At 48.6% G+C, this 27,500-nt stretch overlaps 1 protein-coding gene and 1 pseudogene across 1 annotated transcript; both read left to right on the top strand.

The window, feature by feature from the left end:
* Positions 1–8,132: 8,132 nt before the first annotated feature.
* si:dkey-183c6.7 (urea transporter 2) lies at positions 8,133–21,992 on the top strand. The gene is made up of 8 exons (XM_035427387.1): positions 8,133–8,369; positions 10,357–10,546; positions 11,128–11,256; positions 11,454–11,643; positions 13,991–14,138; positions 18,090–18,224; positions 19,873–19,922; positions 21,291–21,992. The coding sequence occupies exons 1-8, from the start codon at positions 8,252–8,254 to the stop codon at positions 21,465–21,467; spliced, it is 1,137 nt and encodes a 378-aa protein (XP_035283278.1). The 5' UTR covers positions 8,133–8,251; the 3' UTR covers positions 21,468–21,992.
* Positions 21,993–23,528: 1,536 nt separating this feature from the next.
* Positions 23,529–27,070, top strand: LOC118232410 (annotated as a pseudogene).
* The last annotated feature ends 430 nt before the right edge of the window (positions 27,071–27,500 follow it).

Below are 27,500 nucleotides of genomic sequence, written 5' to 3'. Positions count from 1 at the left end.
CTGGGAGAGGAGGTGACAGGACTGGGAGAGGAGGTGAGAGGAGGTGACAGGACTGGGAGAGGAGGTGGCCTGACTGGGAGAGGAGGTGAGAGGAGGTGACAGGACTGGGAGAGGAGGTGGTCTGACTGGGAGAGGAGGTGAGAGGAGGTGACAGGACTGGGAGAGGAGGTGGCCTGACTGGGAGAGGAGGTGACAGGACTGGGAGAGGAGGTGGCCTGACTGGGAGAGGAGGTGGTCTGACTGGGAGAGGAGGTGAGAGGAGGTGACAGGACTGGGAGAGGAGGTGGCCTGACTGGGAGAGGAGGTGACAGGACTGGGAGAGGAGGTGGCCTGACTGGGAGAGGAGGTGACAGGACTGGGAGAGGAGGTGGTGTGACACTTAGCACAGAGCTGCACGCACTGAAGCAGAAGAGAGGAGGAGGCAGGCCAATGATTTCTTGGAGTTTTCACACATTGTCAATCTTTCACTTTCCAACCTGAGCAAAGGTCGCTTTACAGCTTTCTCTGCCGGAGACTGATCACTTTCAGGGGACAGGAGAGAGGGATGGGGAGCCTCTCCCTCCTTCCTTTCACCCCCCTCTCCCATATCCTGCTTCCTTCTTCCTCCCTCACCTCCTCCTCTCTCCCTCCCTCCCCTCCCCCCTATTCTATCAATAAAATTTAAATGGCCTTTTACCGGCACCCTTAGAAACTTGTTCCTGGCGTGTTGATGTCAAACGGCCCCAACGCTCGGTCACAGAGCAGCGCTTCCATTAGAGCCAATGAAACGCAGTGACACAGAGCAGTGCTTCCATTAGAGCCAATTAAACGCAGTGACTCACCCCTGCGTAAAGCTGGCTGCTAACAGAGGGGATCTGTTGCTGGGACAGTGAGGAGCCTGAAACGAGACAGCCTGTGACACTTCCTGGTACAGCACGTACCCTGCTGGGTTGGCCGGCCCATCCAGAACTCTGGGGCGGCATGGTGGCACTGTCACCCCACAGCACGAAGGACCTCAAATCCCAGCCATTTGGGCGTTTAGATGTTCTCCTCATGCGGCTTAATTTTGGGTACTCGATGTAGTGTATGTGTATGGGGGGCGGGGGGCGGGGGGGGGGGGCATTAACTGGGCATTGCAGTAAAAGAGCATGTGTGCTCAGTCAATCTACCCTGTATGAATAAAGGCTAATCAATAAAATAACTCTGAGGTCCCACTGTATATACAGACAGACATTTCAGATGCTATTCTCATTAAGGGCAGTCTCTGTGATAAGTGAACCCAATATTTCCTTTCCCTACAGAACAATGATGCTATTGATGACATGGTCATAAAATATCCAAGTTCTACAAGCTTTTTATCTGCTGATGCAGAGACGGAAGCTTCCTGACCTCCAGATTGTAGTGGGTTTTATCTCTTTTTTTTTGGAAAGATTTTAAATATTTGCCAGGGCCCAGGTGTGGCAGTATTACTCCAGCAGGTGCGAGTGTTGCTATAAACCACCTTCAGGGCATGATGGCAGGACCAGGTCATCTGCACATCCTTCTGCATCATTCACAGCAAGGCCAGGAGCTGAACAGTATAGCAGTAAAACTTTGGACTGGAGGTTAGCTCATTGACAGAGATATACAGAAATGGTGGGCTGTCTCCATGCTTTTGTGTTAAGAACTGCATTCTTGTTTTCTCCCACTTCCTCTCTCCCTCCCTTCCCTATCTCTCTCCCTCTCCCCTCCCTCTCTCTTTCCCTCCCTCCCTCCGTCTCCTGATTTGTGCATTATTTTCCCTGGTTGGCAGTTATTCCTCGCCGGAGGGCTGAGGACCGCCTATTAGTCACATAAATGGGACACACACACACACACACACACACACACACACACACACACACACACACTCACACACACACACACACACACGCACACACACACACACACACACACACGCACACACGCACACATGCACACACACACACACACACGCACACACGCACACACACACACACACACACACACACACACACACACACGCACACACGCACACACACACACACACACACGCACACACACACGCACGCACACACACACACACACACACACACACACACACACACACGCACACACGCACACACACACACACACACACACGCACACACACACACACACGCACACACACACACACTCATATGCACACACACACACACACACTCACACACTCACACACTCATATGCACACACACACACACACACTCACACACTCACACACTCATATGCACACACACACTCATGCACACACACACACACTCACACATATGCACACACACACACACACACACACTCCTATGCACACACACAGACACACACACTCATATGCACACACACACACACACACACACAGACACACACACACTCATATGCACACACACACACACTCATATGCACACACACACACACACACAGACACACACACTCATATGCACACACACACACACACACACACACACACACACTCATATGCACACACACAGACACACACACTCATATGCACACACACACACACACACACACACTCATATGCACACACACACACACACACACACACTCATATGCACACACACACACACACACACTCATATGCACACACACACAAGCCTTTGCCACTCTGCTGCACTCCTGTAGCAAACATTGATCTTCGTCCAGCAGTAAGCTGATCCGGCTCATATATTCTCCATTGATTCCTCTGCAGATCTAATCACTCTGGCCTCCTTCCTCCTCATGCTCTTTATCGGACTCACGCATCGCTTCTAAAAGCTCCCTATCGCACATCGCTGGGAGGGGCTCTGTCTCTGGGGGAGGGGCTCTGTCTCTGGGGGAGGGGCTCTGTCCCTGGGGGAGGGGCTCTGTCTCTGGGGGAGGGGCTCTGTCCCTGGGGGTGGGGCTCTGTCTCTGGGGGAGGGGCTCTGTCCCTGGGGGATGGGCTCTGTCTGTGCGGGAGGGACATCTCCAGCAATCACACACTACGCTGTCTGCCAGACTTTGGAGCCAGCACTGGGCCTGTGCATTTTAATAAGCAACACTAGGTCACAAAAATAACAACAAACCAGATTTCGTAAGCCTTACTAACCTTATTAAGAACACAATTTCAGCCAATAATGCAATGCAAATTAAATCCAATTAGTTAGAGAGAGGGGACAGAGGGAGAAAAAAGGAAGATGAGAGAGAGAGACAAAGACAGAGAGAATGAGAGAGAGTGAGAGAGAGGTGACAGAGGGAGAAAAAGGAAGAGGGAAGACAGGGAGAGAGAGAGAGAGAGAGAGAGAGAGAGGGAATATGTGCTTTTGAAGAGGACTGTGGAAGATTGCATTAGCTCTTCCTGCAGTGTTATGACAGGCGTTGATGATTCTAGGACAGTTAGGCAGGGCCTGTCCCTGTCTGTAAAAGATCAGCAGCATGGCTACAGTCTCTATGGGAAGCTAAGGTAATCAGCGCGCCGAGCTAGCAGCCGTATTTTCAGAAGCCATGGCAGGAAGCTGCAGTCATTTTGTCTGTTGGAGGGGGGGCTGAGAGGGGGTGGGGGGGGGTGTTGGGAGTTCGCCAGGCGTGGCAGTGTATCAAACAGGAAATTGAAATCCGGGGACAGTGTTCCAATGACTACGCATAACAGCATATGCCGACATCTCAGCGCCAGTGTCCCCCCTGACGGGCGGGACGAAGAGATGGGAGGTGAGCGGACTGGGGGGGGGGGGGGGGGGGGTCAGAACACGTCTGCATTTGAAAAAACCCACATTCCTCCTGCTAAAGGGCCACTGTGATTGGCCTGCTGAAAAGCAAGTGTATCAGCTTTCACTGAGAGCTGTGAATTCACTGAAAACATCAGTAATAGGACGGCCTGTGTGAGGTGGAGACAGTGGAGGGTCAGTCAGTGGAAAAGATTGAGCAGGCAGAGACAGAGGCCTGGGGTTTGGCACTGAATTAATGAAAAAACAGAAAAAAGAAATGATTAAAAGCAGCCATAGTAATGGAGTAAATCAATCAGTAGAGCAATTTCTGCTACTACAGGGTTGGTCTTTTGTGTGTGTGTGCGTGTATGAAAGTTTGTGTATGCCTGTGTGTGTGTGTGTGTGTGTGTGCGCATGTGTTTATGTGTTTGTGTGTGTGTGTGTGTGTGTGTGTGTTTATGTGTGTGTGTTTATGTGTTTGTGTGTTTGTGTGTGTGTGTGTGTGTGTGTGTGTGTGTGCGTGTATGAAGGTTTGTGTATGCCTGTGTGTGTGTGTGTGTGTGTGTGTGTGTGTTTATGTGTTTATGTGTTTATGTGTGTGTGTGTGTGTGTGTGTGTGTGTGTGTGTGTGTGTTTATGTGTTTGTGTGTTTGTGTGTGTGTGTGTTTACTCGTAGCCACATCACTGTGTCTCAGACTGTGTGTGTGTGTGTGTGTTTACCCGTAGCCACATCACTGTGTCTCAGACTGTGTGTTTGAATGTCAGACATGGTGCAGGTTAAGCTCATTTAAATCAGTGGCTGTCTCTGTGTTGAAAGGTCGGGTGTCCGAGCGGGGCAGGCTCTGCCCCCGTGTCGGAACCCAAGGCCATCTCAGCAGCATTACAAAGACCCCGTCACCCGCCTGACGCGTCCCCTGAGGGGGCCGACGCCCGGGACCAGAGGGGGGGTCACTAGGGGCAGGATCTTTCTGCACAGGAACGCACAGCAGCTCAGAGCTGATTAATGTCAGGCCACGCCCACCAGGAGGCTAGCAAGCTAATCAGGCTAACAACCAGCGCCCACCAGGAGGCTAGCCAGCTAATCAGGCTAACGACCAGCGCCCACCAGGAGACCAGCTAATCAGGCTAACAACCAGAGCCCACCAGGAGGTTAGCCAGCTAATCAGGCTAACGACCAGCGCCTACCAGGAGGCTAACCAGCTAATCAGGCTAACGACCAGAGCCCACCAGGAGGTTAGCCAGCTAATCAGGCTAACGACCAGAGCCCACCAGGAGGTTAGCCAGCTAATCAGGCTAACGACCAGAGCCCACCAGGAGGTTAGCCAGCTAATCAGGCTAACGACCAGAGCCCACCAGGAGGCTAGCCAGCTAATCAGGCTAATGACCAGCGCCCACCAGGAGGCTAGCCAGCTAATCAGGCTAACAACCAGCGCCCACCAGGAGGCTAGCCAGCTAATCAGGCTAACGACCAGCCCCTACCAGGAGGCTAGGCAGCGAATCAGGCTAACAACCAGTACCGGCAGGACTGGGGGAATCACTAAGGGATGCCATCAGCAGTCGTCCCATACACACACACACACGCACACACACACATGCACGCACATACACACACACACACACGCACACAAATACATATACACATACACAGACACACACGCACACGCACACACACACACACACACAGCTACTCCTCAGAACGACCCGCTCATGGGGAGCCATTGATTGGGGAGATCAGTAATCAGGCAGGGCTGTGGGTTGCCGTGACATCGAGATGTTTGCTTGTACACTCCCTCCTGGAGCCACAGAGACAGCCGCTGCTCTCTGCTGATTGGCTGGCTGCACTTCCCCATTGCGGCTTGTGGTAACCTGCCACCAGCAGGGTGGAGTCACACACAGGCCGTGTCAGTGCCGATTGTGCCAGTCGCCATGCAGATCAGCTTACAGCATTTCAACACACACCAGCGCCCCCTTGCCGGTCAACTGGGTGCCTGCAGATTTGCTAGTTCAGCAGCAGATGAATCCTCTTCCTCAGACTCCTCATGTCTGTGTGAGCTTGACCTGCACACTGTGGTGTGATCGAGCACAGAAGAGGGAACACACCTGTCTGCAGTCCACCTAATTGACACAGCAGGTTGTGATGCGTCAGTAGTGTGAGCGGGACTAGGACGTTCACACGCTCCACTGTGAGAAATCCTGCCGTCTTATAACATAATAGAGCGATCGTCAATAACAAGGCTTTCTGCCAAGGACTCAAGAGCATATATGTTTGAAAGATATTTGAGTGTGCGAAAGGTTTGGGTCCCTCTTTACCTTGTGAGAGTCCTCTAGCTCTGCCCATCGCTGGAAGACTTCCACTGATGTCATCACTCATGGAGAAGAGCACACCTGAGTGATTGCTGCACCAGGCAAAGCAAACATCACTGTTGGCTCCTCCCACCAGGACCTCACCTGAGAAGTTTACTTCAGGATGTGAAAGGATGAAAAGCGAACCTGTCCGGCCTCATCGCTGATTAACTCATCGCCCTTAGGTACTGACGGATGGCCCGACCTCTGAACCCTTCACCCTGAGGACAGGGCAGAGGCTTGAACTCATGACCTTACGGCACGTCTCCCCTCCAGCTTAGGATGTCACGAGAGATGCGATCCCAAGTGCCGCAGTCCATACCCTCATAACCTCAACACACCTGGGCCCAAGGCCACCTCAGTCAAACTCAGAGAGAAGCACACATTATACAGGCATCCTCAGTCAAACTCAGAGAGAAGCACACATTATACAGGCATCCTCAGTCAAACTCAGAGAGAAGCATGTTACACAGGCATCCTCACTCAAACTCAGAGAGAAGCACACATTATACAGGCATCCTCAGTCAAACTCAGAGAGAAGCACACGTTACACAGGCATCCTCACTCAAACTCAGAGAGAAGCACACCTTACACAGGCATCCTCAGTCAAACTCAGAGAGAAGCACACCTTACACAGTCATACTCAGACTGCAGATGCCATCGATCACACAGAGCTCCCCGCAGTATTAGTCATACACAGGCCCGGGGGTGTCACAGCTGCGTCTCCATGGTGACGCCGTGAGGAGGCCCTCATTCTCTGTCCACAGTGGGAGAGGCTGGTCGATATCATACATCCCTACAGAATCAGTAGAGTATATAATATAGAAAACCCTTTCTGTCTTCCACATCCCTCTTTCTTTCTCCTCTCCACCGCTCTCTGTCTCCTCTACATTCCTCTCTTTCTCTCCTTTCCTCCCACCTTTCTCTCCTCTCCATCCCTCTTTCTCTCCTCTCCTCCCACCTTTCTCTCCTCTCCATCCCTCTTTCTCTCCTCTCTGTCCCTCTTTCTCTCCTCTCAATCCCTTTCTTTCTCTCCTCTCCATCCCTTTCTCTCCTCTCTGCCCCTCTCTTTCTCTCCTCTCCATCTCTTTCTTTCTGTCTCAATCCCCCTCTTTCTCTCCTTTACTTCTCTCTCTTTCTCTCCTCTCCTCCCATCTCTTTCTCTCCTCTCCATCCCTCTCTTTGTCTCCATAACTCTCCATCCATCTCTCTTGCTGATTCATATATGCTTTATTGGCACGATAATACAACACAAAAAAATCAGTAAAAAGATTTCTCCCTCCTTCTCACTCACCCTGCCCTTCTGCTTTCTCTCTCTATCCCTTTTTCTCTCCACCTCCCTCTCTCCCATCTCTGTCTCACTGAATGATTAACTGAGAGACGTTTGGTATCCAGGTAATATAGGAGGGAAGAGGGGTGTTTATTAAGCTCTTTGTTTCTTTATTTAAACTGAGGAAGGAAATGGCTCAGGAGCGGCAATGCTGTAAACCTGTGCATTGCCAGAGCCACAGCACCTGTACCTGTCCATTCTACCTGTACCTCTGACCCACAGCACCTGTACCTGTCCATTCTACCTGTACCTGCCCATCCCTTAGACACTTGGAGCAAAAGGGGCAGGTGCTCTAAAATTTTTGTATTTCGTATGGAGTTCAAACAAAGTATTCACTGTTTTACGGACTACAGTGTGACAGATTTGAGTAAAAATATCTGACCAAAAAAAAACAAAAAACTGATTGACACATTGATTCAGAACCTGAGCTAGACAGGAGGCTTTCAACCTTCCAAAAGCTAAAAAATAATCTTTGCAGTTTGATTTGAGCCGAAAAAATTCTTAAGACAGCTTTGTGAAGAATAAAACATCCAATTTAGCACATTGCCCTGAGCCACGCCCATGGTTAAACTGGTCAAACTGGGTTAACATGGTTAAACTGAGGAAAGAGGTAAGTCTTTAACTAACCACCGAGCCCCCAGGGCAAACAAACAAAGGAACTGAAGAAAGAGAAGTTTGGAGAATGAGACCGAGAGAAGGCATGGGAGCATCCGCCCGAGCGCCAGCCCCTCAAACCCAACAGAGCGCGGACTTTGCCCCTCATGCGCTAGCGCGCGCGGCCCAGAGGAGCGCTTTAAAAAGCCGCGCGTGGTCAGCCCAGCCGGACAGCGCTCTGCGGCGGGACGGGCGGCGGATTCCGGACCTCTCTGCAGCGTGCTCCACGGTCACCATGTGGGTTTCGGATAAAGGCGCCCCTCCGGACGGTCCTGGCGGCAGGGGCCGGCGTGTCCTGAGAGCGCTGCTCCTCTGCACCGGGGACATGGCCCAGCTGCGCAAATCCATGGACAGTAAGCATCGCATTCATTCATTTAATCATTTCAAACAGACAAAAATTACTTATTTTTTTTTAGTTTTTTTAAATGACCCCATTTAAGCATAGGAGCTGAATAGAGCACATTTAAGATGATTTTCTTTGGAGAGAATTATTGATTTGACAATGCAGGAATTTTGTCTGAACCTATCGGAGTCGAGGGTTAAAACAGTTTTTTAAAACAATTATGCTGGTAACTTAAGTTTCCAGCAAAAATGTCACAAAGTAAGGAAGTCTGAATAACTTTTTAAAAGACATTGACCTGCCTTAAATAAATCACAGAATTTGGTTCATATAGAACAGTAACAAGGTTAATCATTTCAAGATTGTCTTCATAATTTATAACTCTCTGAGAGAGAAACATTAAACAATGCATTTCCAAACCCTGTGTCCAAATAGTGCTGCACTGTCAAACGCTGCTGAAACAAAACAAACACACATAAACGCACACACACACACTCGCACGTACACACACACACACATACGCACACACTCTCTCACACACATACGCACACACTCTCACACACACACACTCGCACACATACACATACACGCGACAGACATCCACACATGTACGCAAACACACCTGTAGGCACGCATACACACACAGATATCCACACAAGTATGCAAACACACATGCAGGCATGCATACATGCACAGAAACATGTACGCACAACTGATATGAGCATATTCTCAAATTAGTTGTTTGGCTTTTCTAGTGCATAAGGCCTAAACGAGTTGTGTGTATGTTGCAGTATAAATTAGTGACACTAGCATGTGTGTAAATGAGTGATAGTAGCGTGTGTGTAAATGAGTGATACTAGCGTGTGTGTAAATGAGTGATAGTAGTGTGTGTGTAAATGAGTGATACTAGCGTGTGTGTAAATGAGTGATAGTAGTGTGTGTGTAAATGAGTGATACTAGCGTGTGTGTAAATGAGTGATAGTAGCGTGTGTGTAAATGAGTGATAGTAGCGTGTGTGTAAATGAGTGATAGTAGTGTGTGTGTAAATGAGTGATAGTAGCGTGTGTGTAAATGACAGTAGCGTGTGTGTAAATGAGTGACAGTAGCGTGTGTGTAAATGAGTGACACTAGCGTGTGTGTAAATGAGTGACAGTAGCGTGTGTGTAAATGAGTGACACTAGCGTGTGTGTAAATGAGTGACAGTAGCGTGTGTGTAAATGAGTGATATTAGCGTGTGTGTAAATGAGTGATACTAGCGTGTGTGTAAATGAGTGACACTAGCATGTGTGTAAATGAGTGATAGTAGCGTGTGTGTAAATGAGTGATACTAGCGTGTGTGTAAATGAGTGATAGTAGTGTGTGTGTAAATGAGTGATACTAGCATGTGTGTAAATGGGTGACAGTAGCGTGTGTGTAAATGAGTGACACTAGCGTGTGTGTAAATGAGTGACAGTAGCGTGTGTGTAAATGAATGACAGTAGCGTGTGTGTAAATGAGTGATACTAGCGTGTGTGTAAATGAGTGACAGTAGCGTGTGTGTAAATGAGTGATACTAGCGTGTGTGTAAATGAGTGACAGTAGCGTGTGTGTAAATGAGTGACAGTAGCGTGTGTGTAAATGAGTAACAGTAGCGTGTGTGTAAATGAGTGATACTAGCGTGTGTGTAAATGAGTGACAGTAGCGTGTGTAAATGAGTGACAGTAGCGTGTGTGTAAATGAGTGATACTAGCGTGTGTGTAAATGAGTGATACTAGCGTGTGTGTAAATGAGTGACACTAGCGTGTGTGTAAATGATTGACAGTAGCGTGCGTGTAAATGAGTGACACTAGCGTGTGTGTAAATGAGTGACAGTAGCGTGTGTGTAAATGAGTGACAGTAGCGTGTGTGTAAATGAGTGACACTAGCGTGTGTGTAAATGAGTGACAGTAGCGTGTGTGTAAATGAGTGACAGTAGCGTGTGTGTAAATGAGTGATACTAGCGTGTGCATTGTTCTGCTCAGAACAGCCCTTCCTGCTGCAGTTGGTGGAGTGGAGCCTGAGGGGGGTGTCGCGGGTGATCCTGGCGAATAACCCGCTGAGCGGAGCTGTGATCCTGGGGGCCCTGCTGATGCACAGTCCCTGGCAGGCTCTGCTGGGGCTGATGGGCCTGCTGGCCTCCACACTGACTGCCCTGATCATCGGCCAGGACAGGTACACACACACACACTCACGCTCACACACGCTCACACACTCACACACACACACGCTCACACACTCACGCTCACACACTCACACACTCACACGCTCACACACAGACACACACATATATATACACACACACACACATACATAAATATACACACACGCATACGCACATACACACATAAATATACACACACGCATACACACAAATATACACACATAAATATACACACATGCATACATACATACACACATACATACACTCACACACACACACAAATATACACACACGCACACACATACATAAATATACACACACGCATACACACATACACACATAAATATACACACACACACACATACACACACACTCACAGTCATTCAAAATACTGAGATATATCCAGTCAATGATGTAAGTTTCAGGAAAAACGTGTTCGCTAAATTAAAATTTTCTTCTGTGTGTGTGCGTATGTGCATGTGTGTGCGTGTATGTGCATGCGTGTGTGTGTGTGTGTGTGTGTATGTGCATGCGTGTGTGTATGTGCATGTGTGTGTGTGTATGTGCATGTGTGTGCGTGTGTGTGTGGTAGTGAGGAGGTTGCAGGGGGGCTCCATGGTTTTAATGGGATGTTGGTGGCTCTTCTGATCGGCATATTCAGCTCTGCAGGGGACTGGTACTGGTGGCTACTGCTGCCAGCATGCCTGACTGGAGCTACCTGGTGAGACACACACACACACACACATATACACGCACACACGCACACTCACACGCACGCATGCACGCACGCACGCACGCACACACTCTCACACACATACACACATACTCTCTCTCTCACACACACACACTCACACAAACACTCACACACACACACACACACACACACACTCATGCACCATGTGTGTGTTCTGTCTGCAGCACGTTCCTCTTCAGTGGACTCAGTGCTCTGCTGGACCGCTGGGACCTGCCAGTCAGCGTCTTCCCCTTCAACGCCGCCATCCTCCTCTACCTCGCCTGCACGGGCCCCACCAACCCCTACTTCCCGCATCACCCCGCCACACCACCAGGGGCGCTGCAGGACACCAACGCCACACTCCACATCCCACAGGTCGGGGGGAGGGGGGTGGAAAGAGGGGAGGGAGAGCGATGAAGACAGAGAGGGAAAGAGAGGATCATGGAGGGGAGAAAGAGAGAGAGAGAACAGCGAGAGAGAGAGAGAGAGAGAGAGGGAGATCAGAGAGGAGGTAGAAAACTGATAAACTTAGCAAAAGATGGGAGATGGGGCACGTTTGGCACGTTTACAAATAGGTCTGGTTTGTCTTTGGCTTGGGTTCTTATTCAAGATTGCATCGAGCTTGAACAACACATTTCAGGTTAAACTCGCAGAATTACAATGTGTTTGTCTCCAACGAACGGTGGGAGAGTTCAATAAATATTTTGGCAGATACTGCCAAAAGTCTGTAATTGTAAAAAAAAGTTTGGAAGTGTATTGAATTGCTTTACTTTATGTTAACTTTTAAAGCGATTAAGACTGTTTGCTGTACCATGCATCACATTTGATTTTATCCCAACCCCAAGCCTCAAGGTAAATGTGCAAGCAACCCCTCAGACACACCAAACAGTGCGATGAAGTCACCAAACACTAAGAAACCAAAACTTATCATATTGGGGTTACCAACCGTAAGAAAACCAGACAGCGGAAGTGTCTGAGTGGCAAAGGAACACGTGCAGTCTGGGCTCGTGGGACAGGATTCATTTCATGTTATCTCAGTTATTTGGCTCCAGTCAGTCATGAAATATATGGTACATTTTTAAAAATATATTTTTGTGGCCTGGTAGCTAAGCCTGCACTGTAGAAAAAACTGTTTAAAAAACTCTATATTTCAAGGCAACTTCACTCAATTTTTGAGTTTTAAGCTTACCTTAGATGCTTAAGGCATTATGCCAACTAAAATTCATTAGTTGTTTTGCTCAGAAAATTGAGTATTAAGTTTTTCTAACAATGAAATTGTTTCTGAACTAATGAATGTTAGTTGGCAAAACTAAAAAAATGTGTGATCCAAGTTGCCTTGAAATATTGAGTTCTCTATTTTACTGTACAGTGTGTACAGTAAAATAATCAGCGACCTCAAAAACAACAAGCGCGGAGTTACAGGATGGACAGCGAAAGCAAGACAATCAGGGGAAGTCGACTCTGTCCCATAATTCGTCTGAATTGAACTCTGTGTTCTGAGCTGAACTCTGGTCCGTACAAAACTGTACAGTCAGTGCTGGTTGTAAACTGCAATACATCTCCCCAATAAAGCTGTCGGCGATAAAAACACCATTTTTGACAGCTGCAGCCTGCAAACGTTAAACCCAAAGATATTTACTGCTGGTGTTCCAAACGGAAATTACCAGCACATCGTCTGCCTCTCCCCCTTCTCTATCCTTCCCTGTCTTGCTCTCCTTACTTTCTCTCTCCATGTCTAAAATCTGTCCTCCCCCCGCCCTCCTTCTCCCTCTCCCTCTCTCTCTCCCTCCCTCCCTCCCTCTCTCTCTCCCTCCCTCCCTCCCCCCCCCCCCCTCTCCCTGGGTATGTCTCCTCCTCTAATTTTCTCGTCTCTGGCTCGGACTTGATTAAGTTCCAAAAGCACCGTGAGCACGACTGTGTTCCTATTTATGCACCTGACTCTGCTTTTACACCTGACTCTGCTTTTGACTGAGGAATGATGCGGACGAGTGTGTGAGCTGCGAGGATGCCCTCAATAAACCACCCCCGCCCCAAAGCATTGTGGGATTTCACAGGGTGTAAATATGTATCTGGAGCCACTGAAGGTGTGTTCGTTGTGTCTCCATGGAGACAGCTCCAGGCTGAAAATAGAGTGTTGAGCCTGAGAAGATGGAGCCTGTGTTTGTGAATGACGGCCATCTTTACAGGGTGGTTTATGTGGCGTTACTCTGGTTACTGAGGGGTTAGAGTGGGGTTACTGTGGGGTAAGTGTGAGGTTACTGTGGGATTAACCAAGGGGTTAGTGTGGGTTTAGTGTGCTTAGTGTGGGGTTACTGAGGGGTTAGTGTGGGTTTAGTGTGCTTAGTGTGGGGTTACTGAGGGGTTAGTGTGGGTTTAGTGTGCTTAGTGTGGGGTTACTGAGGGGTTAGTGTGGGTTTAGTGTGCTTAGTGTGGGGTTACTGAGGGGTTAGTGTGGGTTTAGTGTGCTTAGTGTGGGGTTACTGAGGGGTTAGTGTGGGTTTAGTGTGCTTAGTATGGGGTTACTGAGGGGTTAGTGTGGGTTTAGTGTGCTTAGTGTGGGGTTACTGAGGGGTTAGTGTGGTTAGTGTGGGATTAGTGTGGGCTGACTGAGGGGTTACTCTGGTTACTGAGGGGTTAGTGTGGGGTAACTATGGGTTTAGTGTGGGATTAGTGTGGGGTTACTGCGGCAGTAATTGTGCAGTCTGTGTGCTGTTCCTCACAGCTCCTGCAGGGGGTGGTGTTGGGCGTGGGGCAGATCTATGCCTGTGGCACGCTCTGGCCCTCTGTGCTGATCCTGGCAGCCGTGCTCCTCTTCTCCCCTCTGCTGTGTGTCCACGCCCTGCTGGGGTCCGCCGCAGGAACGCTAGCAGGTGAGTGGGGGGGTGACGGGGGTGGGGGGGGGGGCAGGAACGCTAGCAGGTGAGTGGGGGGGTGACGGGGGTGGGGGGGGGGGCAGGAACGCTAGCAGGTGAGTGGGGGGTGACGGGGGTCGGGGTGGGGGGGGCACCGTTAGGAATCCTAGCAGGTGAGTGGGGGGGGTGACGAGGGTGGGGGGGCAGCGTTAGGAATGCTGGCAGGTGAGTCTGGGGGGTGACGGGGGTGGGGGGGGGCAGGAACGCTAGCAGGTGAGTGGGGGGGTGACGGGGGTGGGGGGGGGCAGGAATGCTAGCAGGTGAGGGGGGGGCCTGAACCTCTAGCCCGTCAGTAGACCCTGCAGCCCCACCCACCTCCAGTCAGTCTCAGATGCAGTGAGAGGCAGGGTCTGAGTCACGGCCCCCGGTGGCGGGGGGGCTTGGCTGGGGAGGCACGCCAGACTGGAGTCTGGAGACTTCAGAGCCTGCGGACCTCCCACAGAGCAAGAGAATCGACCAATGAAAACACAGAACAGGAGGAAGGGATGGCAGTCGTTTCCCAGGGTGGTTATGGGGGCGGAGTTTGACTGCAGAACTGTGTGAGTCACAGAGCCACTGGAGCAACAGGAAGAAGAGCCATTAGTGTGTGTGTGTGTGTGTGTATGTGCATATGTGTATGTGTATGTGTATGTGTGTGTGTGTGTGTGTGTGTGGGTGCATATGTGTGTGCGTATGTGTGTGTGTGGGTGCATATGTGTGTGTGTGTGTGTGCATATGTGTGTGTGTGCATGTGTGTGTGTCCACAGCCCTTGTCTCCAGACCTGTCCAAAACCTGAATTGCTCAAACACCCTGAAGCCTGCCCAACCAAAACCTGCCCAACCCATTCCCTACCTGTCCTCAGTACCTGTGCATAACCAGCAGGCCGTTGAGCAGAAAGCTGAACTATAAACTGCACCCCAGCATCTGTACCACTGTCCCTTGTCTTCTCATGACCTTAATATTTAACGTACAAATATCAAACGAGGCAACTTGGTTTACTCCCTGAGAAGGTTTTTCTCTCAAACACACATGCTAAACGCATTCATGCACACCTGTTACCATAGCAATGGGCAGTTAGAGGAAATGGCATATTTTTCCAAAGCTCTCGAAATCGCAGGTTATGAAAATAGAGCCTCGGCTACAAAAATGATTTTGACAGCTTAATTAATAATGAGCCCTAATGAGCCCTTATAGAACTGGCTTATTTGCACAGATGTGGAAATCTCTTTAGTCTGTTTGAGCCAGACTACGACATACCCGCTAACTGTACAGCAAGCCACGCAGGACAGAGGATGAGATATATTCACAAGACTACACTCAGCGGATAGGAAGATTTGTGTCCATAGTTACACCGAGAGGAACGTTAGGTGCTCGTGCAGTGAGAACAGTCAGTGGATAGGAAGAGTTGTGTCTGTAGTTACACCGAGAGGAACATTAGGTGATCATTCAGTGAGAACGGTCAGTGGATAGGAAGAGTTGTGTCTGTAGTTACACCGAGAGGAACATTAGGTGATCATTCAGTGAGAACAGTCAGTGGACAGGACGAGTTGTGTCTGTACTTGTGTCTGTACTGCAAGCTAAAGGGATATTAGGACTAATGAGATGAAAGCCTTCTTGAATCACACCATCGACAACGGAAACGAGATAATATGACTCATGAAACGTCCTGCTACTGTATCCTGTGTGTGTGTGTGTGTGTGTGAGTGGGGGTGTGTGTGTGAGTGTGAGTATGTGTGTGTGTGTGTGTGTGTGTGTGCGCGCAGGAGTGTGTGTGAGTGTGAGTGAATGTGCGTGTGTGTGAATGAATGTGCGTGTGCGTGAGAGTGCGCGTGAGTGTGTGAGTGAGTGTGAGTGAATGTGCGTGTGTGTGAGAGTGTGAAAGTGCGCGTGAGTGTGTGAGTGTGTGTGTGTGAGAGTATGTGTCCAATGAGTGCGTATATGTATGTATATATCTTGTACCTCCATCCAGCACTTATTGTGCCTTGTATCGTCTTGATGTAATGCCTCCTAGTTTGACTCAGCACAGATTAGGTCAGAGTAATATTTACTGTGTGAACTGCACTGAATGTCTTCATGGCTATGAATAACCACACAAAATGAGTATTGTGCCTTATCGGACGTGTGTTTTGTAGTTGTTCCAATGACCTTTGGTATGCACTTATTGTACATCGCTTTGAATAAAAGCGTCCGCCAAATAAATGTAATGTAATATATGGCTGATGGGCATACATGGAACTTCCGGGTTGTTAAGTAAATGGACCTTTTATGCCCATTTAAAAAAGAGAAATGTTCCCTGATAGATGATACCAGATATATGAACTCAGCGATGGGCAGTTAGAGCACTAATGTCTTTGTCAGGAGAGTCGGTGAGGTGGCTTGTGTGTACATGCTGCAGTGCCTGATTGACTGAGCGTAGGGTGCATTAGATATATTTGTACTATGGGTGTGCAAAGATGACAATACCTGCACCTGCTCAACCAACCAAAACAATTCCCATTGTGTGACCCCACCTGGAAAACCAGGGCACAGCTCAAACCAGTTAGGAGAGAAAATTTCGGTTTTCCAAACTACTGTTTGAAAGCACTAAATGTGTCCTTTAACACTGACGTGACTGATAATGTGGTGTAATAAATGAATGTATAATGAAGAACAGTGACAGGTCTTTAGTTTTTTAAGCTGTATTGTACTGCTGATGGCTCGAGCCACATCGGACACAGCAGGCTCTGTGGGACCATTGAGCTCTGGGAAACCACTACCAACCTCAAGTATTCAATCTCACACACACCTATACCACACTGTGTGTGTACTGTGTGTGTGGTATGGATGTGCAGTACACACACCTATACCACACTCTGTGTGTACTGTGTGTGTGGTATAGATGTGCAGTACACACACCTATACCACACTGTGTGTGTACTGTGTGTGTGGTATAGGTGTGCAGTATGAGGTGTACTCTGTGTGTGGTATAGGTGTGCAGTGTGAGGTGTACTCTGTGTGTGGTATAGGTGTGCAGGATGAGGTGTACTCTGTGCGTGGTATAGGTGTGCAGGATGAGGTGTACACTGTGTGTGGTATAGGTGTGCAGTATGAGGTGTACTCTGTGTGTGCAGTATGAGGTGTACTCTGTGTGTGGTATAGGTGTGCAGTATGAGGTGTACACTGTGTGTGGTATAGGTGTGCAGTATGAGGTGTACTCTGTGTGTGCAGTGTGAGGTGTACTCTGTGTGTGGTATAGGTGTGCAGTATGAGGTGTACTCTGTGTGTGGTATAGGTGTGCAGTGTGAGGTGTACTCTGTGTGTGGTATAGGTGTGCAGTGTGAGGTGTACTCTGTGCGTGGTATAGGTGTGCAGTATGAGGTGTACACTGTGTGTGGTATAGGTGTGCAGTATGAGGTGTACTCTGTGCGTGGTATAGGTGTGCAGTATGAGGTGTACTCTGTGTGTGGTATAGGTGTGCAGTATGAGGTGTACTCTGTGTGTGGTATAGGTGTGCAGTGTGAGGTGTACTCTGTGTGTGGTATAGGTGTGCAGGATGAGGTGTACTCTGTGCGTGGTATAGGTGTGCAGTATGAGGTGTACTCTGTGTGTGCAGTATGAGGTGTACTCTGTGTGTGGTATAGGTGTGCAGTATGAGGTGTACACTGTGTGTGGTATAGGTGTGCAGTATGAGGTGTACTCTGTGTGGTATAGGTGTGCAGTGTACTCTGTGTGTGGTATAGGTGTGCAGTATGAGGTGTACTCTGTGTGTGGTATAGGTGTGCAGTGTGAGGTGTACTCTGTGTGTGGTATAGGTGTGCAGTATGAGGTGTACTCTGTGTGGTATAGGTGTGCAGTATGAGGTGTACTCTGTGTGGTATAGGTGTGCAGTATGAGGTGTACTCTGTGTGTGGTATAGGTGTGCAGTATGAGGTGTACTCTGTTTGTTGCAGGTCTCTCCGTGGCCGTGCGCCCCTCCTCTCTGTATTCTGGGCTTTCAGGGTTTAACGGGGCGCTGGGCTGCATGAGTGTGGGGGGCCTGTTCTTCACCATCAGCTGGAAGACCCACCTCTTCTCCCTCGCCAGCGGTAAGCGCCAGCTCTCTCCCTCTCCGTCTCCCTCTTCCTCTCTCTTCATCTCCTCCCTCTCTCCATCTCTCTCTCCCTCCCTTTCTTCCTTCCTGTGGCCCCCCTGTCTGACCCCCCCCCCAGGTTCATTAGCTATCAGCAGTGTGTTGCGGGTGCTGATGTGATATTATTGTTGGCTATCAGCAGTGTGTTGCGGGTGCTGATGTGATATTATTGTTGGCTATCAGCAGTGTGTTGCGGGTGCTGATGTGATATTATTGTTGGCTATCAGCAGTGTGTTGCGGGTGCTGATGTGATATTATTGTTAGCTATCAGCAGTGTGTTGTTATTATTGTTGGCTATCAGCAGTGTGTTGCGGGTGCTGATGTGATATTATTGTTGGCTATCAGCAGTGTGTTGTTATTATTGTTGGCTATCAGCAGTGTGTTGCGGGTGCTGATGTGATATTATTGTTGGCTATCAGCAGTGTGTTGTTATTATTGTTAGCTATCAGCAGTGTGTTGTTATTATTGTTAGCTATCAGCAGTGTGTTGTTATTATTGTTGGCTATCAGCAGTGTGTTGTTATTATTGTTGGCTATCAGCAGTGTGTTGCGGGTGCTGATGTGATATTATTGTTAGCTATCAGCAGTGTGTTGCGAGTGCTGATGTGATATTATTGTTGGCTATCAGCAGTGTGTTGTTATTATTGTTGGCTATCAGCAGTGTGTTGCGAGTGCTGATGTGATATTATTGTTGGCTATCAGCAGTGTGTTGTTATTATTGTTGGCTATCAGCAGTGTGTTGTTATTATTGTTGGCTATCAGCAGTGTGTTGTTATTATTGTTGGCTATCAGCAGTGTGTTGTTATTATTGTTGGCTATCAGCAGTGTGTTGTTATTATTGTTGGCTATCAGCAGTGTGTTGTTATCATTGTTGGCGTGTGCAGACCTCAGCAGGCTGTAATGGCCCGATCTGCATAACGCATCCCCCATGAGGTCAGTCTCTGAGCACGGCACAGCCTCGTTAAGCAGGGAAATTCGTCTGCATTATGCAAATGATGCTCAATTACCTCATCAGAAGAGTGGTAATTATGAACATGAGAAGAGTGAGGTGAGGTGGCGGTGCCTGTCACGCCAGCTCCCTGTCTCAGCCGCTGGAGCAGAGCATTCTGGGTAAAGGAGACGCAGCAGGGGGCAGTGGAAGCCAAACCTACAGCCTAAGGGTCTGATACAACTGCGTCATGTGTAAACACTGCATAACTGCTACAACTGTCCTATGTCACGTGTAAACACTGCATAACTGCTACAACTGCACTATGTCATGTGTAAACACTACATAACTGCTACAACTGCACTATGTCATGTATTAAACTGCCCTCATCATTTACATTACATTTATTGGGCGTACAATACAAAGTGACGTACATCACCAACCTCAATTCAGTGCTAGTTTGTACTTGGCAGGATTGTTGTTTGCTGAACAGGTTACTCTACAGGGTTGGAGTCCTGATCTATGTAGTCACTTCTGGCACTATGATCTTTACTTCACTCTAGTGTGTTTATTTTGCACCTCTGCACCTCGAACTGTTGTTGTACGTCGCTCTGGATAAGAGCGTCTGCTAAATGCCTGTAATGTAATGTAATGTAACCTTCATTTTCCTCTTTCAGCCTTCCTCTCAGCATATGCTGACATCGCCCTTAGCAACCTTTTAGCAACGGTAAGAATCCGTCCATCCACCTCACACATACACACACACACACACACACACGCGCACACACCCACTCACCAGGGTTCGAAATTCGTTGTTTTTAGGGCAAGGCAACTTTACCTTGGATGACGCCTAATTTTACCAGGGCACCAAGGCGAATAGCCAGGGCACCAAAGGCAACTAACTCGACTGTTCGCGGAGTTGTTCTGATTAATCTTGAGGGCACTCCCTGACCTGCTGGCTGGGTTGACGGCACTCCCTGACCTGCTGGCTGGTTTGAGGGCACTCCCTGACCTGCTGGCTGGGTTGACAGCACTCCCTGACCTGCTGGCTGGGTTGAGGGCACTCCCTGACCTGCTGGCTGGGTTGACGGCACTCCCTGACCTGCTGGCTGGGTTGAGGGCACTCCCTGACCTGCTGGCTGGGTTGAGGGCACTCCCTGACCTGCTGGCTGGGTTGACGGCACTCCCTGACCTGCTGGCTGGGTTGAGGGCACTCCCTGAGCTTCTGGCTGGTCAGGCTGATCTACTTTATTCTGACTGAAACATATTAAAGGGATCAGAAGTCAACTCTTAACTAGGTCTAAATACAACAAACCATCCAGCCCAGCCATATTCCTTTTTAAAGACAGTTGTACAATTTTTATCATACAATATATAATGTATATCATTGTGAATAGATTACAGATAATAAATTGATTTACAGTGAACTTTATAAACTGACGCTTTATTGAGAGATAAACACTGCACATAAGATTATTCTACCTAGCCAGCTGTCTAGCTACTTTAAACTCACCTCATGAAAAAGGAATCCAGAGTTCTGCTTTGAGCAGCAGATATCTGGAGTAGCCTTTTATTTTGTAATAGTTTGCGTTCTTTTCGCGGCATGGTGCTGGAAAAAAATCATAATGTAGTAGCTATGTGAATAGATGCATGCATGCAGTTAATCGGGCTGTCGATTTTTTATTCTAACTTCAAATTATTGAACACGTTTCCATGCACACCAATATTCTTATATTAATAGGTAGTATTCAGATTGAGCCATGTAGGCCTAAATGTAACGGTGGTCATATGGTACAGACCAATGAAACGGCTACGGAGGGCACAGCGGCAACGTTGCCTTTGCAACTTGCGCTTTTTACAAGGGCATTAATGCAAAACTCGAACGCTATCACTCACACGCACACGCACGCACGCACACACCACACGCACATACACACAGAATGGCAGGTAGTCTCTCTGCAGTATTTCCTGAGTGATGTTGCCATTGTTAATCTCTCCTTTGGGAATTACACTCCTGCTGCCTCACCACCACAGTAACCGAGGGATAACGGTTCTGTCTGTTCGTCCTCCTCCCCCCTCCTCCCCCCACGCACAGGTGGCCCTCCCAGCATGCAGTTGGGCGGCGACCCTCACTGCCACGCTCATGCTGCTCTTGACGGCTCAGAACCTGTCCTCATATCGGATTCCCATGGGCAGGGTCACAACCCCGGAACAGAACCTGCGCACACATGGTCACTGGACAGGCGGGACCACAGAAAGCACTGATGTGTAGCGCATGTTTGTGTGTGTGTGTGTGTGTGTGTGTATATATATATATACATAGCCTATCTCTCTCCATACATAGTACTGACTTGCATGTATTTCTGGGTGTGGAGTGTGTCTTTCTGCCAAACAGAGATTGCGATGAAAACCGCCCTCCCCACTCCGGTCCGATCAATACTCTATAACAGGAAGCAGCCAGGTCCATTACAGACCGCAAAAGCTGCAGCAGCTGGAGGCTGAGCCTCTCACACCAGCTCTATCAGCCGTAATCAGGACAAGCGAACCAGGCCCCCCCGTTTGCTTCCTGTCACCCTCACCTCACCACCCAAACCCCGGGGTGGAGGGAGCAGAAGAGCAGACACCCCACCCCACCCCACCCCACCCCACCTCACCTCACCCCACCCCACCAGTCACAGTCTGTCCCAGGACTGCAGCTCATGCTCTCCTGCAGTTAAGTAAAATGCTGAGACTCCATTTCTGTTCGCAATCAAAGCTGTGATTATTTCTCCAATAAAGGAAATGTGCTCTCCTCTCATTCTGCTTCTTCTGGGAAACAGCACACGGACCTAGAGAGGGTCGGGGAGGGTGGATTGGGGGGGACAGACTGGGGGAGGGGGGTGTTAGCGGTCAGTGGTACAGCCTTGTGGATCGTCCTGGTGCTGGCTGTGTGATAACTGGCCACACCGTTGCCCTGGGAAACAAGGCCTCGGTGAGCAGACTCGCGCTGAAACGGAACCTCCTCCTGGTTGGGTGTGTGAGGGGCTCGATCGGTCAGTTGGTCAGTCGGTCAGTGGGTGCGTACCAGCAGCACACGGCTTGCTTGCATGGGTGGGTCAGTGGGTGGGTGCTTCACCGGAACAGCAACAACACAATCAGGGAGGCCTTTCATTTCTCAACCAACCGCCATATTACTTATTATTTGTCTCCAATATGTCTTGGCACAAGGGCAGTGCAGCATCGCAAGCTGTACCCCCACTACTCTATTGCAACACCACTACATGTGGACATATATATGAGCGATTTTAAAATAATGCAGGATATATTTTGTAAATATAAAATATGTGAGATGTAGTTATTGTACTTCCTACAGAAGACGTACAGCTGTATGTACGGGTCAGGCGTGCTCCGTTTTAGCAAAAAATAGGAAAGATGCAGGATGTGTGTCTAACAAAGGGGGCTCCCACTCACATAACATCAGGAGAAAATAGCTTGCCTTCTGGATTCATTTATTTTATTTATATAAAATGAGCAAAATTAGAGTTAGTGTACGTTATATTGACTGGCCCACAGTTTTCTGTGTACGATGTGTATGCAAGATATTTTGAAAAGATATATGACATTTGGGGGTTCGTAGCCAAAAGCAAAAAACATACATACTTAAAGTAATAAAGCAAGTTTAACAACGACTATGTGCCTCTGGGGGATGTACGAGTGTACATTATCAAATTAAATTTTAGAAAATTGCGGTTAATATTTTTTCGTTTGGAAGTAGCCTATGGCGTATGCAGTAAGAGCCTGCTGCACTCAAGCAAAGTAGCAGTCAAACAACACGAGATAAGATCGTGTATGTTTAGAATTGCGAATACACGCTATGAAACTAATCTGCTCATAGATGTAGCGTCTGAAAACAAACCGCACAATGTAAAAACACTTTAACGTTATATCAACTACATATATAAAGCATTTGAAAATAAGTAATATCAATTCCCTGTTTGTTGCAGTCATGGGGCCTACGTTTTAGGTACTCAGTCTGGACTGCCCTCTAGTGGAAATAAAAAATAAATTTAAAAATTAAATAAATACAAACGGTGAAATTGTTTTTCTCATTAAATATTCTTTAATTGGACCGACCCTAAATAAAAGCGGTAAACTGACCGGCCGCGTGCACATAAAAGCAGGCACGACTCGAACCGCGAGCCTTAATGGCTCAAGCTACAAGCCCAACTAGGTCGATATAAATATAGAAACAATATGATATCTGCAAGTCTTAACCTAAAGAGTTGGCCATTCGGCGTCGCACAGTTCACAGACATACATGTTTGACAGATACATTGATCGTTAATTAAGTCGTTAATTCCATATTTTCCCTTATAATTACTTTACCACAGTGTCGGTTTGGCCGGCTTCCATTTGCTTTGTCTTCAAACTTCATCGCCCACAGACTTCATTTTCGATGGCAGGTGGCCCCACTCACGTGATCACGGATTGTATTCGGAACCGGTCGGGAGACATTCTGTTAAAATGGACGAATGAGCAGCTGGCTTTCGGTTCAGCGAGTCTCGTCACTTTCAGCGGTACTCTCCCTTCTCAAATGGAATCGCTGCCGTGGGGGAGATGGGTGAGTTGCTGAATTGTATCGCAGCGCTACATTTCTGGTTAAAAAAAGTTTGGATTATATTGCTGAATTAGTCTAAATTAACTCGACACAGTATCGCTAAATTATGTCAACATATGTATAAGATATGGTTGTACTAGCAAATGACGGCTGGTAGGTTGTAGTCTCTAGGCTTGATGTATTGCACAAGGCATCAGTGTTAGTCTGTATGAATTATATGAACTAGTTTCAACAATATTAACCTAAGCTAGTCCTCTTAAAAACTCGATACGAATGCTGGTAGAACCGCTGTTTATATTAGACACACGGGTTTGGAGAGGGCCAGCTTTGGGCAATGGATTGAGACTGAAAAACTGAAAAATAACGAAAACGTGAACCACGTGTTAACAGTGACACCATGTGAGGTGTCAGGTGCGTTGAAATAAGGGATAAAATGTGACGTTAATTATGAACATGCCAGTGTCAATAATAATTTAGCCTATTGCCTAGCTGAAACAGAAACGATTCATTTGGGGCACTCTTGCTTGAATAGTGTTCACTGTGTGAACTAAACTGTGTTCTGGCTAGAAATAGCTGTACAAAATAAGTATTGTACCTTACTGAACCTGTGTTTAGCAGTTGTCTATGACCATGAAATTGACTTTCTGTACGTCCCTTTGGATAAAAGCGTCTGCCAAATAAATGTAATGTAATCTAATGAAAGGACCCTGCGACGAAATACAAATTGTGTGTATGGTCTGCATAGCATTAGGCTATATTACGAACTCTTAGCAGACGCTCTCAATCAGAGCGACGTACAAAAGTAGATTTGCATAAATAAGCTGTTAAATTGGATGACCCAGCTTTAACCCTCGGCTCGTATACCAAGCCTGCGTTCTTTCCGAACGGCTAGCTCTTTGCTGTCCTATATTTGTTTAAAGCTTTGCATGAGTTTCATCTTCTCGCGTTCCTTTGCTCTTGGTTAAAACGCATTGCGCGCTTAACTATAAATAAATAAGTGACAAAATCTTTTTGGGGGTAGGAATGTACTAATGTTTTGTCGGTGTCCTCTAGAAGGGAATTTGTCCCCATAGTATGTTGCCCAAAGTAGAATGTTGACTGGAGGTTTGTCTGACTTTTGTTTCAAGAGTGAACTCAAAGGGTTTCAGGGAACTGTCATTGTGTTTTTATTTATGATGTTTTTTAGTCATGTTTTTAGAGAAATTTGGCTTTGTAATGGTTTAATCCCCCCCCCCCCCCCCAGGCAGGTGGTCAGTGCCAGGTTTGAGGTGGGCACGTACGCGTGCGTGGGCCCTGGCTCTGTGCGCTGGGTTGGTGTTTGGGGTGGTGTTCCTGTACGGGACGGGTCCCTCTGAGCTCCACCGTGCCTTTCTGCTGTCCCGCCACGTGCAGACGTACCCCGTCCTGCTCCGCCCCCGCACCTGCCCCTCGTCCCGCACCCTCACCCTCCTGCTGGCCGTCAAGTCGCACGCGGGCCACCGCGAGAACCGGGCCGCGCTGCGGGACACCTGGGGCGGGGCGGGGTCCGGGGCAGGGGCGGGGGCGGCCGTGTGCACCGTCTTCCTGCTGGGGCGCGCGGAGCAGGGGGGCGGACCAAGCGGCGGTGCTGGAGGAGAGCCGTCGCCACGGCGACATCCTGCAGTGGGATTTCCGGGAGTCGTTCTTTAACGTGACGCTGAAGGAGCTCCTGTTCTGGCGCTGGTTCTGCCCGGAGCGCCTCGGCGCCGCCCGCTACGTGCTGCGCACCGACGACGACGTCTTCGTGGACGTGGGCGGAGTCCTGGCCCTGCTCCGCCTCCACCGCGGCCCCGCCCACCCGCTGTACCTGGGCCACGCCTTCGTGGGGACCTACCCCGTCCGCCTGTGGTGGAACAAGTACTACGTGCCCCAGTCCCTGTACCACGGCGGGCCCTACCCCCCTTACCTGGGCGGGGGCGGTTACCTGGTCTCCCGGGAGACCGTGCGGCTGCTCCTGGGCGCGTCGGCCAGCGTGCCGCTCTTCCCCATCGATGACGTGTACGTGGGCATGTGCGCGCGGGTGGCCAACGTGACCACGCAGCCCCACCCCGCGTTCCTGCCCTTCGAGTTCGCCCCCTCTCTGCCCCCCTGCACCTACGCTGGGGTCCTGGTGCTGCACAGGCTGGAGCCCCAGCACCTCCGCCAATACTGGAGCTTCTACAAGAGCCAGGGACACACCTGCAGCCCTGCAGTCACTATACATCCCAGCCTGTAGGGGGCGACACGTCAAACACAACATCGCTGCACCGGGGCTGCTACAGCCCAGTGACGGAAAGCAGCATGTGGGTTTCAGCAGCTACACACAAACCACACAGTCGCAGTTTTAGAAGAAAGAAATAAAACGTTTAATGCGCAATGAACAGCATAACTGACCTGTATTACCTGAGTGGGAACATGCTTGCTTTAGGGGCCTCAGGACTTGCGTAAACACCATTTCCATGGCGACGGAAAACAGATGAAGTCAGTCAGACGGACTTTGGTGACTATTTTTAACGAGTTTCCTTTCCTTGAATTTCAATCATGGGCCCAGGCCACAGCACACTGCTGTAAGGTGGTAATGCAGGACCAGATGTTTTTTGGAGACTTTTGCATCAGTGGTTATTATCTGGATAAATAAAAGTAAAGTTAAATAAATATTTAATCTCCCCAAACTGAAAGGGGTGAGGCATGAAAAGCCAGGTCTGGGTGTTAGGAAGTCTGAACAGGCGGGGCGAGTTCCTGTCACGCACTTCCTGTGAGACCTCCCGCTGCTGTGGTTACTGGCGTGCAGCGGGACAGGCGCAGAGGGGAAGAGAGTGTGCTGCTCCCCATCGACCTGGCGTTTTGGGGGGCCCCCTACACACGGGACTCCAGGACAGGAGGGAAAGAGAACAGACCTCACAGCCTGTATGTGGAGAAAAACCTGGAGGCTGTCATGAAGCAGGGTTACTCAGTAAAACCCGGAACAGATTTGGAAGTGCAGTTATCCAGCTAAATCCTGCTTCATGATACAGCTCTCAAACCCAACAGGAAGTGCTCATGTAACCCTAGAGTAAAAAAAAAACCCTATCCTGAGTTTTACAACATGAAATTTGATAACTTTTCCTGAAGTGACCCTATTATTAGAAGCTAAACATTGCCCTTCTTTATATTTTTATAAAAATGGTACACCATCAGGGTACTCACACGGTCTGATGAGGGTTTTTTAACCCTGTAGTTATGCCATAAAGTTAAGCACCATGCATCTATTACAGCAAATAAAATATCAGTTCTGATGTGTGTTTGTGGGGTTGAGTGCGGTAGACTGAATGTCTTCACAGTCTGACAGGACTGTGAAGTAGGAGAACATTTATTTACTGGGTTATTGATAAGTAACATGTTGTTTCTATGTTAAAAATATTGATTTGGGGTTTAAAATTCAATGATACACACACATGTGCACACACACATACACACTACACACACGCACGGCTGTGCGACACTTCCTATAGAACGCTGTTCGTTTAAGAAAGTGAAGCCCTGATCAGTCAGCTATAGAACACTGTTCGTTTAAGAGAGTGAAGCCCTGATCAGTCAGCTATATGACACTGTTCCTTTAAGAGAGTGAAGCACTGATCAGTCAGCTATAGGACACTGTGAAGATGGGACTTTTATTCTTCATGGCGTACATAGCTATCTCACAAAAAACACGTTTTCAACATACAAAAATGC

Source organism: Anguilla anguilla, chromosome 7 (assembly GCF_013347855.1).
Source record: "Anguilla anguilla isolate fAngAng1 chromosome 7, fAngAng1.pri, whole genome shotgun sequence".
Lineage (NCBI taxonomy): Eukaryota > Metazoa > Chordata > Actinopteri > Anguilliformes > Anguillidae > Anguilla > Anguilla anguilla.
Note: the sequence above shows the minus strand (reverse complement) of the source record. Positions and strands in the feature narration are given on the sequence as shown.

Excerpts from the sequence above, each read along its gene's own strand:
- si:dkey-183c6.7 (XM_035427387.1), top strand. The coding sequence starts at position 8,252 with ATGTGGGTTTCGGATAAAGGCGCCCCTCCGGACGGTCCTGGCGGCAGG. Across the intron at positions 8,370-10,356 it reads GCTGCGCAAATCCATGGACA|AACAGCCCTTCCTGCTGCAG; the intron begins GTAAGCATCGCA and ends TGTTCTGCTCAG. Across the intron at positions 10,547-11,127 it reads CTGATCATCGGCCAGGACAG|TGAGGAGGTTGCAGGGGGGC; the intron begins GTACACACACAC and ends TGTGTGTGGTAG.